General features: G+C 45.2%; 1 protein-coding gene across 1 annotated transcript; it reads right to left on the bottom strand.

Annotated features, from left to right (window-relative positions):
• Nucleotides 1-886: 886 nt before the first annotated feature.
• On the bottom strand, nucleotides 887-3,221 carry LOC125548205 (S-type anion channel SLAH1-like). The gene is made up of 2 exons (XM_048711872.1): nucleotides 2,280-3,221; nucleotides 887-1,519 (listed from the first exon to the last, which is right to left on the bottom strand). Exons 1-2 carry the CDS (start codon nucleotides 3,165-3,167, stop codon nucleotides 1,253-1,255), a joined length of 1,155 nt encoding a protein of 384 aa, XP_048567829.1. The 5' UTR covers nucleotides 3,168-3,221; the 3' UTR covers nucleotides 887-1,252.
• Nucleotides 3,222-18,595: the final 15,374 nt, after the last annotated feature.

The following is an 18,595-nucleotide window of genomic DNA, read 5'->3' as shown; positions in this document are numbered from 1 at the left end:
GTATAGAGGAGTGCCGCCTGAGGCCAAGAACAACCACGGTTCCCAGTCGTAGCCCTATAACAGAGGCGCCAATGTCCGCCGCGCGCACCACCGGGCGCCTGTAGGAGGTCGGAGCGTTCATATTGGTCACAGACCAAGGGAGCCCGTCCCGCGGTAGCCGCCTCCCCATTTGCCTCAGCATGCACATCCACAAGCACCACGGCGGTGCCCTTGTCAGATCCACGCCAGCCTGCAGCCAACGCAGCCCCCGCACCTCCACCTCGCGCCACCAGCAACACCGACTCCGCGCCCGCTCCCTGCGCACCGTACCTCCTCCCGCGCACCTGCATAAGCACGCCAAAGCGTCGGCATGCGCCAAGCCCCCCCCTTCCTATCCACTGGATCCGTGACTGTCCCTGCCAAACCAGCATCGGGCCTGTCAAAACCCGACGGGTCGTCAAGCCAGATCCACACGCGCGCCTTCCAAAGAGACCCCCCCTTCCTGTCCACTGAATTCGTGGCCGTCCCCGCCAAACCAGCATCGGGCCTGTCGAAACTCGACGGATTGTCAAGATCCATACGCGCGCCTTCCAAAGAGACCCCCCTCCCCCCTCCCTCCCGCCCGAAGCCCGTTCAGGCTCCTCAGGCGGCGGCGAGGAGAAGAAAAGGAGGGGGTGGGAAGTCGCGGCACGGGAGTTGTCCCCGTGTCGCCAAATAGAGGCAACACGGGAGTGGGGCGAGCGGGTGGCAATGCTCTCACTAGAGTCTCCTCACTTTGGAGACACAAATGAACGATCAACCAAGCACATGAGCTGTCCTAAGACTATCAAGTCGATCAGTCCCCTTCTCAAGTAGCTACCCACGTGAGGACCACCGCTTGAGAACTGAGATACTACAGGACAAGAGATTAGTTTCAAGCATCTCGATCGTCCAGCTTTCCTCGCACCGGATAAGCACATTTCGTACGCTCAGAACCTGGGACTCCCGATCGGCATCATCCCGATTCCCCAGGGTACGTGACAGCGAAAAAGAATCATACCGTTACACCACGTGCACGTCTCCACCCCTAACTGGCATTACGTACATTACATGTACACGCGCACACACTGACACAGATATATGCAACACACGCATCGTATAGACGACGTCTACCGCCGTACGTCCCGATCCTGCTGTACGTACAAAGTGCATCTGTACACGTCTGATGAAACGGGCTGGCACGTCATGATCGGGCTACCAGAATCCGCGTGTCTGCACATGCATGCTAACATAGCTAGCGCGCGGGCAGCGTGGCGGCGAAGAAGGGGTCGTCGTGCGGCAGCAGGTCGTTGGGCCGGAGCGCGGTGAAGACCATGAGCGCGAGGGTGACGAGGACGGAGAGCACGGCGAGCGCGAGCATCAGCACGCTCGCCGCCGGCTCCCTCACCTCCTGCGCGTACTCCGCCGACGCCAGCGCCAGCAACGTCAACGGGAACGAGTAGGCCCACCACGCCACGCTGAACCGCCGCATCGCCCGCTTGAACAGCGTCGGCCGGGACACCTGCATGCGACACAACAACAAAAATGTTTACGTCTCTCTCTCTCTCTCTTAAAATAATTATTTTACGAGAAGAAGATGTTATTAACAAGCTATAGCATGATTAGTTGGCAATGCGTCCGTAGGCACTATATGATCTTTGATGTGATCCAGTATGATCTATTGGGGGCTTGGTGATGTGAGTGGCCATGCAACTCAACCTAGGTTTTATTTTATTTTATTTTTGCTCATTGAAATATATCCTATTATACAGAGGTACAGATAAAAGGAGACGATCGAGTTTGCAGTTCGCGTGGCAGCTAGTGGCGTCCTGTAGACCTACACGATCCTAGTTGGAGCTTTTTTTCCGGACAACATGCGGCAGGCCTTGGCTAGCAATCTCAAACTCTAAAAAAAACTAGAGTATATATGCCTTTATTTTACCCAACCAATTACTCCCTCCGTTCGGAATATTTGTCTCGAAAATGAATGTATCTATAACTAAAATATATCTAGATACATTCATTTTTGCGATTAGTAATTCCGAACGGAGGGAGTACTAACAAAAGCAAAAGCGATGGATGGAGAGACGCTGAGAAAAGTCCCCCACAGGATGCATGGAACGCTCGATGTGCACTCTCCTTCCATTTTTTTCTCCCGCGTCTTTGTAACACTACCTCATTCGTATAGACTCGTCTCTAGACTTGCGGCTGAGTTTACCGGAGGATCGAAAGGAAAGGTACAGTAATAATAACGTAATGTTAGGTGATCTAGTCGTAATTACCAGGGAGGCGAAGAGGAACATGGAGAGGAAGAAGAGCATCTTGCAGCCGGTGTCGAAGGACATGGATATGGAGCACCAGGCGAGGGACGCCATGCTCGGAGCGGCGAAGAAGAGAAAGAAGACCGGGCGGAGCATGGCCGGCAGCGAGTCGGAGCCGAGGAACCTCTGGTACAGCGTGACGAACAGCACGAGGTAGTGTGCGGCGCCGACGGCGAACATGGCCACGGCGCCCTCGTGCCACCCCATCTTCGCCGCCGCCCTCGCCGTCATCAGGTTCGCGATCACCGTCATGTGGCTGGCCGGGTTGGCCACCATGGACAGGAACTTCCTGCCGCGCGTGAACCACTGGCCGTAGACCTTGACGTCCAGGACAAGGATGGGCAGCGAGAAGGCCCACCACAGCATGTGGTAGGACGGCGCGTCCGGGCGCAGGAACGGCGTGGCCTGCAGCAGCAGCAGCCACGAGATCCAGGGCGCGAACAGGTAGTTCATGCCGACGTGGTGCCGGAACTCGGCGCGCACGGCGGGGAGCCGGACCACGCAGCGCGCCACGTAGAGCACGCACAGCGCGAACAGGGTGAGCAGCGCCAGCGACCAGAGCAGCACGAACGCCGCCGACGGCAGGGACTGCACCAAGGGATGCAGCGCGCTCGGGTCCGTGGACCTGTCGCTCAGTGTGCGCCACAGCAGCGCCTGCCCGCTCAGCGCCAGGCTGATGCGGAAGTATCCGGCGTGGAACCGCGTCAGCATCGCGAACCGGGAAGCCACCGGCCGCGGAGGCTTGTTAGGCGCCGTCGACGCTTTCAACATGGTGCCGCCGTCGCCAGCTTCAGCCAGCCCGGCGCCCTTGGGGCCCAAGGGTTTAAGGGAATCGGAGCTGGTTTCCATCGTGATGGATCGATCGATCGATGGAAGGGGGGAAGGAGAATGTGGTTTGCTTTGCATTGTAGGGGAGCTCGGTATTTATAGGGGGGCTAGCAAGGTAAGGCGATGAGGAGTGTGACCGGCCTGCAGTCTGACAGTCTCAAGTGTTGAGGTCTAGGTAACATGTGGGTTAGGCAGTAACCGAGGGCGGCGGTTCTTGCTTTTCTTTTCGAGCCATTGGTTTTTCATCTTATACAAGGCTGGGCACTTGGGCTGTGTGATGTGATAAAAAATGCTATGCTGGTACTTCTGCGGTGCAGCTGAGAATTCACATTTTGGGAAAGTATTCTTGGCTAATGCTGGCTCTGATTTGCGAGATAGGTACTGAGTGGCTTTCTGTAGGGTACCATGCCTTTCTGTACTTGTACACCTTTCAGATGATAGAAACATCATTATTCATTCTTCCATCCTTTGCATGATTCGATGTATTCACTGAAACTTTATTCAGAAATGCCCAAGTCACCGAGATCAAATGCAAGTACAAAATGGCAACAGAAATTATGTCACTGACTGGAAACTACTCTTGGACGTGAATCTAATGACATATTTTTTTTATGACATATAACTAATATTTATTTTGCCAAAATTAATGGTCAAAATTTTATTAAAATGCTACAAACCTTGCAAGTCATGATAGTGGGATCGAGTACCCATATTCAAAATATGGAAGGTACTTAGAATGCATTAGCCCATTGAAGAGGTTCCATGTTCATGTTTGATATAACGTAATGTATTTAGAGAATTGTAATTAACAAATTATTTTCATTCGGAATTTCTCTGCCAATGAGACTATTAGACAAGGGTTTTAGGGTTTGTGGTACATCTCCAACGTGGGGTGGCCTTTTCATTATATAGAGAGGTACATATAATGTACAGTACAATTACACGTGGGGCTCAGTATATACAGAGTCTAACACCCTCCCTCAATCTTAACCGTGCTTAGAAGAATTCATTAGGTTGAGATTGCGCCTACAGCCTTCAAACTGAGGAAGAGGCAGTGACTTCGTGAAGATGTCAACAAGTTGATCTTTGGAGGAGATAAACTTGATAAGAAGCAGTTTCTGGGCAACACGTTCTCTGACAAAGTGATAATCAACTTCGATATGTTTGGTGTGAGCATGAAAGACTGGATTTGAAGACAAATACATTGCACCAATGTTATCGCACCAAAGTACCGACGGCTGCTTCTCTTGGACGTGAATCTAATGACATATTTTTTATGACATATAACTAATATTTATTTTGGAAAAATTAATGGTCAAAATTTTATTAAAATACTACTAGCCTTGCAAATCATGATAGTGGGATCGAGTACCCATATTCAAAAATGGAAGATACTCAGAATGCATGAGACCATTGAAGAGGTTCCATGTTCATGTTTGATATAACATAATGGTTTTAGAGAATCGTAATTAACATATTATTTTTATTCGGAAATTCTCTGTCAATGAGACGAAACTACTATTGTGAGGGTTTATGAACTAAGGAGGAGATGGTGAGACTTTCCCTAGCTCAAGCTGCCCGTAATAAAAGTATCATATCTAGTATCATGCATGACAACTAGCCAATTAAAGACATATACTTTGCAAGTGTTCACCTTAATTGATAGCCGTTGGATCAGAATTAGATGGATGGTTCATATTAACTAAATCCTGCGAACTTGTACCTTTTATATTGATATATACCCCCCCCCTTCTTTCTCGTTTATAGGGATTGTCTCCGAGAATTTGGTTTCTAAGTCTCAATTTTATTTTATTTTTTTAAAAAGGAGGAGGCCCCCCGCCTCTGCATCTAGGCGATGCATGCGGTCACTTTATTAATTATTCTCACAAGACCTTACAAAGTCATACAACAGTAAGACTAAAACCACCGTCTAAGCAACAACTGTCGTTACACCTATCCAATTAATGAAGAGGCGCTGATAGCCTGAGCCTAATACCAAACAGACATCGCAGCCAAACCTAAACATCTAAGACCCGAGGTCCCAACCAGGACGCCTGCCGGGTATGGAGCACTACCAGTCCGATGCAAGTCTTAATTTTATTGCTCTCATTCCCATGTTTAGATTTTAATGTGCATTAAATCGTTGGATACAAGGATTAAGAGAAAGCTCAACGATGCATGAAAAACTTTTGGTCATTTATTGGCCACGCATGCATGCATTGCGATTAATACATTGGTAAACACAATTTCTTGTGGAAAACGAGCCCGCTAATTAAGTACTTTTGCAAACTATAAAATTATTCCCACCACTTAGCACCTAACTTGGTTGGTGAGATTTTTGAATTGAGCTCTATATAAACAAAAATGGAGGGAATATTTTTTTGACACATCATGGATTTTATTAACTCAAAATGAAACATCACGGGATAGAAACACAATGAGCATATACCCGGCCTCTGCATGATTAAAATGCACAAAACCAACACCAACGCGTGCACGCACAATAAATTAGGCAACCAAATAATAAATCATACAAGACCGAAGCTACGCCTAGATAGAGAAAAAAGAAAAGGAAAAAGAAATTCCAAAGCGATCAAGACATTAATTGATAAACTACAACAACAACTATATTCGCACCAATCATCTTTTGACATCACAAGGACATTGAGAAAGGTTGTTCAGTAGCAACTCCTCCGGCGGTTCCAACCACCAACGAGCAAATCCTAGGATTTCACCATGAAGATGGAATACGAGCAAGAGCAATGCCTTCAACAAGTTAACGATGCAAAAATATCATCATTGACAGGTATAACATACTAGGATCCGACGAGTTTTCACCCTGGAGCTGCACAGATAGATTTCAGATGCTCCCACACGGACTCCACTCTAAGTCAGATCCTAGTTTGTTATACCTGGGTGAAAACTCTAAGTCCGGTCCTATATAGATACATACTATTTCATAATAGGTTTTGTTTGAAATACATTTGCCGCTAATGTTCACTTAGTTTTTTGGGCCTAGGTAGGTTGTGAAGAAATTCTTTTCTGCCATGTTGGATTGGATATCATTGATGTTATTTTTTCTCAGCATACAAATCCAATACTAATATAATCAAACATTCTGTTATCCAAATCACTGAAAATACTTGTACCTCGGTGTTATAGACAACAAGTATCACATTTAGTATATAAGTTGATAAGTACATTTTCTTAGTAATATGATTCCAAAACAAAAGTTTAACACCACCGATGATAGGTTGACGCAGCGGCGGAGTTTCGTGCAGTTCTGGGGGTGCCACTGCCCCCAGTCGTAGCCTAATTACTGAAGGGGAGCAAATTTAGAGGGTTACATTAAGAAAAGTTTAGTCATTTCCCCCCTCCCACCCCCCAAAGATGCATATTTCTAGTCCCCCCCCCCCCACACACACACCGAGATCTTCTGCTAGCTCCGCGACTGGTTTGACAAGACATATGCAACATTAAATTTTTTTCCAAACATAGGATGAAGTCTTTAGTAACCAAAAATATAATACCACTCCCTCTGATTCATGTTATTTGTCGCTGGTTTAGTACAAAATATCGAATGGAGTAATAAAAAAATGGTACCTAATGAAGATCCGGTCGGTTGTCTTACGGTGCAACACATCAGGTCAACGGGCAGAGAGGGGAGACGAGGAGGGGTGGCAAGTAACGATCACGGTGGAATTGACTTGGATCGCAACCAAGTCATATAGGCGCTTAATTATTCTGCAATTCTTCCTAGTATGGAGTCCGTGCGGGAGGATCCGAAATCTATCTGTGCAGCAGGCCACAATGTATGTGGCGCAAAGTAGGCGTGTGCGCTGCCTCCTCATCTGGTAGCGTCGGTGCGGCCGTGCAAGCTGCTGCTGCATGCACTGACCGGAGGATATGGGTGTGCACAGGCCGATGGCTTATTCGCCGCGCATGGTCGAACTGGATGGGCTGGTTGTTTTTTCTTTTTCTTTTTTGAAAGCAAGATGGGCTGGTTCGTTTATGGTCATTCCCGATTTGATAATTAGGTCGCCCCGACGCCACGCAAGACTACTTTAGGGCGACCGGTGGGCTTGTACCCCGCTGGCAATATCGCGCGTGATAATGCCTCTGCCTGCCCTTTTGCAACGAGAGAGATAATAGGAAGAAAGGATTGGACTAGAATGGTTGGACCATTGCCACTCTCGCTCCCGGTCGATCCTGCGATCGTGTACGTGCAATGGGTCTCTCTGATTGTCGGTCACTCGGACATCCGGTAAAAAAATTAGCCAGCTCATTTCGGCAAGCTGGCGAGCTTCCTCTCCTTTTCAGGGTGCCTCAGCCAATTGAGCCGAGCAATATCTGTCGTCTCATCAAACTATAGTGCATGTATATATGATCTTTCCAGTCACGTCGATGCTTAATGACAGGTGGATCAAGTCCGAGGCTGCACGGCGGATGCCGACTGTGCTAAAAGATCAGCTAGTCAGTTGGTGGCCACGTCACGCCGTGGAGTGACCAAACAAGCGGCACTAGATGTGATAATAATTAGGTAAGAAAAACTAAGCATTCGGTGGTGTTAGCATATCCATGCAAAAAGAAATATAAGAGCTGCTAAATTGGCTTCTCAGACAGAAAGTGATGTTTGCATGGCCTCGCCCAGCCTGAAGAGCTACAGCTTATCTAAGGGATAGCTTATCTAAACTTTGCATGCGCATATACGTGCATGACCTAATTTATATATTCTACAAACGGACCTTCGCTAATACGAGGCTGTAACTGGATCCAGCTAGATGCATAATCTGTACACCAAACGGGCGCTAGTCGTCCCTGTCTCTTGTTCAACGCGCCTTCCGGGGAAAAGGTAGTTTCTTGTACGGTATTTTCTTTCCACGAAACAAGCAAAGAATACCTGAATCATGCCGAGAATATTGAGTCCAAAGGACCCAATTGCTTGTCTAGCCATGTCACGCACACATCATACACGGGTCATACCAAATATACCTAAGCCGTGAACATTAGATCATTTTCGCTTAGAGGAACGTAACCCGATCTCGTTCATGAAACCGCAAACTACAGAGGTAAAAGGTTCAGTTTTGCTAAAGCACATCTAGATGTGCCATAAGTATTACACATCTAAGTCATATGTCATTGATCTTACATTGAGATTCGTGTGAATATTTTCTTTGGGTGTGTCTAGGGCATATCTAGATGTGCTCTATTTATTACACATCTAAGTGAGTGAATCAAGTATAAAGAGAAAAAGAAAAAAGAGAAAAACAATGTTTACACGAATCTCAATGTAAGATCAATGACATATGTCTTAGATGTGCAATACTTATGGCACATCTAGATATGCTTTAGCAAAACTGATTTTCTTTCTCTTTTTTCCTTTCTCTTTATGCTTGATTCACTCACTTAGATGTGCAATAACTAAAGCACATCTAGATGTGCCCTAAACACACCCTAAAAGGTTCAGTTGAACCTGCCGGAAAAAAAACACACGAGATGTGACACGAATGATTTTCTGCATGGAGGCTGAAAGTAGGCAGTTTATGGTTAAACTTGATACAGATTCACAAGATTACCGACATCACAAATCACATATAACAAACTAGGAACATGTAAATTTTTGCGAAAATGATTCAAATCTATCATCAAAGTTCACCGGAAGGGCAAAGCACCTCAAATATAAGAAAAATTACATCAAGATTTCGAGACCACTAAACGATCACTACCGCCGTCAGAATGAGCCGCCAATGGGCTGCTGTCGCCGCCCTCCTATCGGAACCGGCTTGACCTTCACTAGTAGAAAATGGGCCTTTAGTCCCGGTTCCAAAGGGCCTTTAGTCCCGGTTCTGGAATTGGGACTAAAGGATCTCCACGTGGCCCTCATCACTGCTCAAGTATGTATCACTCATTCCAAATCGTCTAACTTCCCAGCTGGTCACCATCTTCTCACTATCCCAGCCTAAGCATGCTTAACTTTCGAGTTCTATTCTCCCTAGTTTCCAAGTCTGCACTTGTTGTTTTCCTGACAATAGTAAGCTGTCAATCCTATTTACCCTTAGGAGTTGAACTTGAGCATGAAGCATCATTTGAGTTTGTAACTAATATTTAAAAAACAACAATTAATTAGTAACACTAATATTTCTTGAATAAGTAGTTTGACCATAGTTTGACCAAAAATTCAAAAAACACAAATTTGAGGATAACTTTTTTGTTTTCAGAATTTGAGGATTCTAAAAATTTGCAAAATGGCCTACGGCGGTCAAAATCGGAACCAGATTTTTGTGCTGAACATTTTGATATATTATACATTTTTTTCGACATCGTATGCAAAAGTTGTAGCCGCTTTACTTTTTCATAACACTTTTTTGCAAAACATGTCGAAATTTATGATTTTAAATTTTCCTAAATAGTAGATGTAGTAACATAACTACATCTCGAAGGATTTTATTTTTTGATGTTTTTATCATTTTCTTATTTTTTTCAAAACTGAAATGGCAATAGGGTGGTTAGAGTTTGATGGTGTCCAACAGAAGAATACTACAACATGGTGTCCATCCAATCCTACTGTCGACTACATCTGCTAGCACCGTCTCAATCAGAATCACAACTAAGGTTAACCAAGCCAGAGTCGCATTCTAAAAATAATTGGAAACAACAATTAAAGGACTAAAACAACTATATAAGCAAAACAATACTATTTTAATTAAAATTGTAATATAAACTATTCAAAAATAACCAAATAAATCTTATTGTGACAACAATCTAACATGTGACTAGGAGCAAAAAGAATTAAATTAAAAACTATTTTTAAACTCAAATTATTTGCAAATTAGGGTTTGAAGCAAATTTGAACAAATTCATATTTAAATCATTCAAATTTAAAAACTAATGGCACAAACAGAAACTAGACAAAATTTTGAATCTAATGCAAAAAGAATCACTCAAAAACATTAAATATCCTAAACGATATAAGCAATTTAAAATAGAAATTAAACACAAAAAACAAATGGAAAAACAAAAAACAAATTTCAAAACCCCTTTAGTCCCGGTTCGTGGCTCCAACCGGGACTAAAGGTCTACCTTTAGTCCCGGTTCTTGGCTCAAACCGGGACTAAAGGTCCCATTTGAACCGGGACTAATGCGTGCCCAGCGCCCTAGCCGCTCGAACCGGGACTAATGTGTAGATTGAGCTTGGACCAAAGTCCTGTTTTCTACTAGTGCTTGTCGATGACAACCGGAAATTCTTCGTGCAAGTGCCCCTAAGGACCAGCACCCTGGAGCTGCAGTCACCGTCGTTGAACCCCTGAATAGATCTGAAACACCTGACACCAAATCTCGCCACATGACGAGAAACCCTAACCTCACCGTCCAAGGGGATGGCAGGAATCCACGCCGGAGCTCCGCCGACTATGTCCAGATGAACAAACTCAAGGAGAATTGGAGCCCGGAAGACAAACTCGAAGAAGAAGCGCCGCCATCTATCCGAGCGCCGCACCTGTGAGGACTAAAAAACCCTAACCTAAACTACTAACCGGGGCGGAGGCACCGGGATTCCCCTCCCCGCCACCGGCTGCCGGAGTGGCAGGCAGAGGGGTGATACGTCTCCAACGTATCTATAATTTTTGATTATTCCATGCTATATTATATCCTGTTTTGGACATTATTGGGCTTTATTATACACTTTTATATTATTTTTTGAGACTAACCTATTAACCGGAGGCCCAGCCCAGAATTGCTGTTTTTTGCCTATTTCAGAGTTTCGCAGAAAAAGAATATCAAACGGAATGAAACCTTTGGGAACGTGATTTTCAGAATGAACGTGATCCAGAGAACTTGGACCCTACGTCAAGAAAGCAACCCCCCAGGCGCGCCCTCCACCCTCATGGGGCCCACAGTGCTCCACCGACGTACTCCTTCCTCCTATATATACCTACGTACCCCCAAACTACCAGATACGGAGCCAAAACCCTAATTCCACCGCCGTAACTTTCTGTATCCGTGAGATCCCATCTTGGGGCCTTTTCCGGAGCTCCGTCGGAGGGGGCATCGATCACGGAGGGCTTCTACATCAACACCATAGCCTCTCCGATGAAGTGTGAGTAGTTTACTTCAGACCTTCGGGTCCATAGTTTTAGCTAGATGGCTTCTTCTCTCTTTTCGGATCTCAATACAAAGTTCTCCCCCTTTATTGTGGAGATTTATTCGACGTAATCTTCTTTTACGATGTGTTTGTTGAGACCGATGAATTGTGGGTTTATCATCAAGTTTATCTATGAAGAATATTTGAATCTTGTGTGAATTCTTTTATGTATGATTGGTTATCTTTGCAAGTCTCTTCGAATTATCAGTTTGGTTTGGCCTACTAGATTGATCTTTCTTGCAATGGGAGAAGTGCTTAGCTTTGGGTTCAATCTTGCGGTGTCCTTTCCCAGTGACAGTAGGGGCAGCAAGACACATATTGTATTGTTGCCATCGAGGATAACAAGATGGGGTTTATTTCATATTGCATGAGTTTATCCCTCTACATCATGTCATCTTGCTTAAAGCATTACTCTGTTCTTTTGAACTTAATACTCTAGATGCATGCTGGATAGCGGTCGATGTGCAGAGTAATAGTAGTAGATGCAGGCAGGAGTCGGTCTACTTGTCTCAGACGTGATGCCCATATACATGATCATACCTAGATATTCTCATAACTATGCTCAATTATGTCAATTGCTCAACAGTAATTTGTTTATCCACCGTAATACTTATGCTCTCGAGAGAAGCCACTAGTGAATCCTATGGCCCCCGGGTCTATTTTCCATCATATTAATCTTCCATCAACAAGCTATTTCCTTTTCCGTTTATTTTGCTTTCTTTACTTTGCATCTTTATCATAAAAATACCAAAAATATTATCTTATCATATCTATCAAATCTCACTTTCGTAAGTGACCGTGAAGGGATTGGCAACCCCTTTATTGCGTTGGTTGCGAGGATTTTATTTGTTTTTTAGGTGCGAGGGACTCGTGCGTGGCCTCCTACTGGATTGATACCTTGGTTCTCAAAAACTGAGGGAAATACTTATGCTACTTTGCTGCATCACCCTTTCCTCTTCAAGGGAAAACCAACGCAGTGCTCAAGAGGTAGCAAGAAGGATTTCTGGCGCCGTTGCCGGGAGTCTACGCAGAAGTCAATATACCAAGTACCCATCACAAACCCTTATCTCCCGCATTACATTATTTTCCATTTGCCTCTCTTTTTCCTCTCCCCCACTTCACCCTTGCCGTTTTATTCGCCCCTCTCTCCGTCCTCCTCCTCTTTCTCTATTTGCCTCTTTTTGCCCGTCTCTTGTTTGCTTGTGTGTTGGATTGCTTGCTTGTCGTTATGGCTAGTCCCCTATCTTCTCTGTTGTCTCCCGAACATGAAGTTCTTAATTTAAGGAAAGGGAAGGAGAAAATCTAAAAGACGCTTGGTACAGAATTTGCAATGCTCAAAATAGATCTACCAGAAAGCAATCTACTTCTGTTCTTCTCCGCAATTTTTATGTAGGCACTACTCCTTGGCACAGATATGTCCTTGATACCATTACCGGGGGTAATTTCTTGGGTAGCCACACTTATGATTCCTATAATGCTATGATAGATTTGTTTGGCTCACCCCCTCTTTTGGTTAATGGAACTATGTTAACTTTGGAGCATGTAATGCAAAAACTTGAAATTATTGAAAATAAAGTTGCTACCATAGAGTTAATTGAAAATTTGGATAAAAAGATCCACAACCAAATTACTCAATATGGATCTAAAGTAGGAGTCACTTTGAAAAATATTAAGGAGAAGGAACCCATAGTTAATGAAAGAATAAATCAGGATTCCACTAGAATCGATATACTTGAGGGTATCATTACCAACTTGGGAACCGCCTTTTCTTCCGTAAAGAATACTCTAAGTCCTCCAACTAAAATTTCCAAGCTTATGTATGTTCCTAAAAATAAGGGTGAATCCTCTAGCAAGGAAACTGCGGATCTCAAATCTATAAGTATTCATCCCAATCTTTTTGCTATCATTAAGGAACCGTTTGCTACTAATGATTGTTTCAATTTTGTGCCTAGAAGTTTAATAATTGATAAAAGGAAAGAAACTCTTAAGGGTGGTAGATTTCTCATTAAATAATTACCAACTAAAGACACCTAGATCTATCCTTGCTTTTATGCCTAGCTAGGGGCGTTAAACGATAGCGCTTGTTGGGAGGCAACCCAATTTTATTTTTATTCCTTGCTTTTTGCTCCTGTTTAGTAATAAATAATTTATCTAGCCTCTGTTTTAGTTGTTTTTTTGTGTTTAATTAGTGTTTGTGCCAAGTAGAACCGTTGGGAAGACTTGGGGAAAGTCTTTTTAATCTTGCTGTAAAAAACAGAATCTTTAGTGCTCACGAGAATTGCTACCATTTTTATTTGGAAAGTGCTATTTAGTTAATTATTTTTGCAGATGATTAATAGATAAATTCCTCACGTCCAGCAATTTATTTTAGAATTTTTGGGGTTCCAGAACTTGCGTTAGCTACAGATTACTACAGACTGTTCTGTTTTTGACAGATTCTGTTTTTCGTGTGTTGTTTGCTTATTTTAATGAATCTATGGCTGGTAAAATAGTTTATAAACCATAGAGAATTTGGAATACAGTAGTTTTAACACCAATATAAATAAATAATGAGTTCATTACAGTACCTTGAAGCGGTGTTTTGTTTTCTTTCGCTAACGGAACTCACGAGATTTTCTACTTTAAGTTTTGTGTTGTGAAGTTTTCAAGTTTTGGGTGAAAGATTTGATGGATTATGGAACAAGGAGAGGCAAGAGCCTAAGCTTGGGGATTCCCATGGCACCCCAATATAATCTAAGGATACCTAAATCCCAAGCTTGGGGATGCCTCGGAAGGCATCCCGTCTTTCGTCTACTTCCATCGGTAACTTTACTTGGAGCTATATTTTTATTTACCACATGATATGTGTTTTGCTTGGAGCGTCTTGTATTATTGGAGTCTTTATTTGTAAGTTTTCCACAATAATCCTTGCTGTACACACCTTTTGAGAGACACACACATGATTCGGAAATTGTTAGAATACTCTGTGTGCTTCACTTATATCTTTTGAGTTATATAGTTTTTGCTCTAGTGCTTCACTTATATCTTTTAGGGCACGGTGGTGGATTTGTTTTATAGAAACTATTGTTCTCTCATGCTTCACTTAGATTATTTTGAGAGTCCTACAAAACAGCATGGTAATTTTCTTTAATTATGTTAGGCATTCAAGATTACTAAAAAAATCTTATGAGTGTGTTGAATACTATGAGAAATTTGATACTTGATAATTGTTTTGAGATATGGAGATGGTGATATTAGAGTCGTGCTAGTTGAGTAGTTGTGAATTTGAGAAATTCTTGTGTTGAAGTTTGTGATTCCTGTAGCATGCACGTATGGTGAACCGTTATGTAAAGAAGTTGGAGCATGAATTATTTATTGATTCTCTTCCTTATGAGTGGCGGTCAGGGACGAGCGATGGTCTTTTCCAACCAATCTATCCCCCTAGGAGCATGCTCGTAGTACTTTGCTTCGATAACCAATATATTTTTGCAATAAGTATGTGAGTTCTTTATGACTAATATTGAGTCCATGGATTATACGCACTTTCACCCTTCCACCATTGCTAGCCTCTCTAATACCGCACACCTTTCGCCGGTATCATACACCCACCATATACCTTCCTTAAAACAGCCACCATACCTACCTATCATGGCATTTCCATAGCCATTCCGAGATATAGTGCCATGCAACTTTCCACCGTTCCGTTTACTATGACACGCTCCATCATTGTCATATTGCTTTGCATGATCATGTAGTTGACATTTTAGTTGTGGCAAAGCCATCGTTCATAATTCTTTCGTACAAGTCACTCATGCATCATTGCTATCCAGGTATACTGTCGGAGGCATTCATATAGAGTCATACTTTGTTCTAGTATCGAGTTGTAATCATTGAGTTGTAAATAAATAGAAGTGTGATGATCATCATTCATAGAGTATTGTCCCCAAAAAAGAAAGGCCAAATAAAAAAAGAAGGCCCAAAAAAAGAAGGCCGTAACTTTTTGTATCCGTGAGATCCCATCTTGGGGCCTTTTCCGGAGCTCCGCCGGAGGGGGCATCGATCACGGAGGGCTTCTACACCAACACCATTGCCTCTTCGATGAAGTGTGAGTAGTTTACTTCAAATCTTCGGGTCCATAGTTATTAGCTAGATGGTGTCGGTGTCAAAACCGGCGGATCTCGGGTAGGGGGTCCCGAACTGTGCGTCTAAGGCAGATGGTAACAGGAGGCGGGGGACACAACGTTTACCCAGGTTCGGGCCCTCTCAATGGAGGTAATACCCTACTTCCTGCTTGATTGATCTTGATGATATGAGTATTACAAGACTTGATCTACCACGAGATCGGAGAGGCTAAACCCTAGAAGCTAGCCTATGGTATGATTGTTGTTGTCCTACGGACTAAAACCCTCCGGTTTATATAGACACCGGAGGGGCTAGGGTTACACAGAGTCGCTTACAAGGGAGGAGATCTACATATCCGAATCGCCAAGCTTGCCTTCCACGCAAAGGAGAGTCCCACCCGGACACAGGACCAAGTCTTCAATCTTGTATCTTCATAGTCCAACAGTCCGGCCAAGGGATATAGTCCAGCTTTCCGAGGACCCCTAATCCAGGAATCCCTCAGTAGCCCCTGAACCAGGCTTCAATGACGATGAGTCCGGCGCGCAGATTGTCTTCGGCATTGCAAGGCGGGTTCCTCCTCCGAATATGCAAGGCGGGTTCCTCCTCCGAATACTCCATAGAATATTTTGAACACAAGGATAGTGTCCGGCTCTGCAAAACAAATTCCACATACCATCGTAGAGAGTATAATATTTCCACAAATCTAATCTGCTGACAACTTTTCATAACGTGACATCACGCCATGGCCCCGGTTATTATTCGAACCGTTTTTTATCAACCAGCCACTACACATATTGCGAGGCGGTTTTCTTGGCACGTCTTGTCGAAGCAGAGATCGTGTCGCCTTATCACGGAATCCTCATCAATACGGGCGTGGGTAACCCAACCGCGCCATCAATCCCAACGTTTGGGGAATAAGCGAGTTTATCAGGAAAGTGGGGAGGCACACAGTTTTTACCACCCTTATAAAGGGACAAGGACTCCTCTTTTTCAACCAAGCCCTCTCCTTTTCTGCCCATCCATTCTTGCGCACTCAAGCTCCGGTGCCCAAGTTCGCATTTTCTCCGAAGAACCACTCCAAATATGTCCGGAGCAGGAGGCAAGTGGATGGCCTCTACCGTCCAGAAGAAGGACATCAAGAAACTTCGGGAGGCCGGGTATCTAGCCCAGAAAATCGGCCACCATCTCCCAACGGCGGGACAGATCGTCCCTACCTTGGAACCCCATGAAAGGGTCGTATTCCTTCTTCATTTTATCCGCAGGCTAGGGTTTCCCCTCCACCCATTTGTTTGCGGCATCATGTATTATTACGGGATCGATTTCATGATCTATCCCCCAATTCCTTCCTCAACATCTCGACATTCATTGTCGTGTGCGAGGCTTTTCTCCACATCCCGCCACACTTCGGCTTATGGCTAAAGATATTTAATGTGAAGCCCAAGGTAGTGGGCGATGAGCACGCTGAGTGCGGGGGCGCTATGGTGAGCAAGATGCCCAACGTCACATGGCCAACAGGTGCCTTCAATGATTCCGTCAGGGAGTGGCAACAGGAGTGGTTTTACATCACTGAGCCGCACAGCGCGGAGTGGGCCGCTGCTCCCGAGTTCCGATCCGGAGCCCCTCTGCAGCTTATGTCTCAAGAAGGGCCTGGACTGGTCTTCGCCCAACGAACTGTTGGCACTCCAGACGCGCGTCAAGGATATGGAAGACAAGAATATCGATCTTGTCAATGTAGTCCGGGTGATGTTAGTCCGTCGGATCCTACCTTGTCAATATCGGACTTGCAATCTATGGGAATTCGACCCGGCCAAGCACCAGACCCTGCGAGAGCTCTTTGGCTCCTCGCATGAAGACATCTGGAAGGTGCTTTTTAAGCTCGGCAAATCATGGCCGGACTCGGCCGAGGACCGCAGGTACCAACTGTCCCGCCTTGCAAGCTCGGTTAGTTATCATATGTTTTACTCGCATAACTCAAGGGAAATGCTTAATGTGTTTTACACAACTCTCCTAGGGCTGGACGAAGAAGGCGGGGCGGATCCAATGTCCGGCCCCGCTGCCCGAAGAACCGGCCGGCCCACTTCTGACGAAGATGCTCGACCCGACGCCTTACAAGGTGCCGGAGAAGAAGACCGAAAAGAGGGCCAAAAATACCCGGGGCGGCCTTCATCACCGTGCCCGTCCCGCCTCCGAAGAGGACGAGGAGAAGGAGGAAGACAAATCCCCAATGGGGGAAGAAAGAAGAGGACGACCTCCGTACACTTGGAGGCCGAGTCGCTTAAAAGGGGAAAAACTCTTCTTCCGAAAGAGTCCACTGCTGTTGCCGATAGCAGCCCGGCGTGGGATCCTAGGGCCCAGCCCCTAGTGAACCCGTAAGTATATAAAATCCGAACACGTTCATGTGTCTGGACCCATCATGGCATAGTATTTTAACCCGGGCCATATTTTTTGTAGTCCGACGGGGTCCCGTTCTGAACAGTCCTCGACAGAGGACTTGCTAAGCTCGGATGCTATGGAGAGCGGGACGCCTCTGAAGGCCCCTCCCCCTAAATGTGTGTTCAACACCGAGGCTTCGTTCCAGAGGGACTCCGTCCAAGGAGGGGCGGAGAAAATCGTGAAGGCGGCACCGGGAGGTCAAACTTCAGGGGCCGGAGACATGGGGGAGAAGATCCCCATAAGAGTCGACGGCGGGGACCATCTTGAATTCGGCCCCCAGCCGGACACAGTTTCGGAGACCCATACGGCTCCGGAATCAAGCCGGCGGCCTTCCTCGGCTGGAGAGGGCGTCCCTATTCCACCGGCAACCTCTGTCCAACCAGAGGCGCCGGGTGCTTTATTGGCGGCGCTGAAGAGCGCCTCCGTCGTCGATGAACACCATGCCCTTATGGGTGCGGTGATTGAGAAGATTCAGTCCGCTGAAAATGGACTGAATGAAGCCTGTATCGGCCTTATAAGAGGTTTTGAGGTATCTTTTATACAGTTTCAAAGAGTGTCATAGTATGGATAGTAGCCCCTAATACACTATCCGGTGAACGAAAGAACCGGACAGAGGATCAAATATATTTTTTGCAGGAAGACTCATTTGATGACATCTATCTCTCTTCTTTTGTAAGCAGGCGTCTGTAGCGGCTACTGCCGCTCATACCGCAGAGGTTTCCGGACTGAATCAAAGTCTGGAGCGGGCCGAAGCGGAGCTTGGCCAGTTAAAAAG

This window comes from Triticum urartu, chromosome 3 (assembly GCF_003073215.2).
Source record: "Triticum urartu cultivar G1812 chromosome 3, Tu2.1, whole genome shotgun sequence".
NCBI lineage: Eukaryota > Viridiplantae > Streptophyta > Magnoliopsida > Poales > Poaceae > Triticum > Triticum urartu.
Note: the sequence above shows the minus strand (reverse complement) of the source record. Positions and strands in the feature narration are given on the sequence as shown.

What these genes read in the sequence shown, in the direction of transcription:
- LOC125548205 (XM_048711872.1), bottom strand. Translation starts at nt 3,167, where the DNA reads ATGGAAACCAGCTCCGATTCCCTTAAACCCTTGGGCCCCAAGGGCGCC. An exon ending in TGTTCCTCTTCGCCTCCCTG is followed by an intron (nt 1,520 to 2,279) that starts GTAATTACGACT and finishes TGTCGCATGCAG; the next exon opens with GTGTCCCGGCCGACGCTGTT.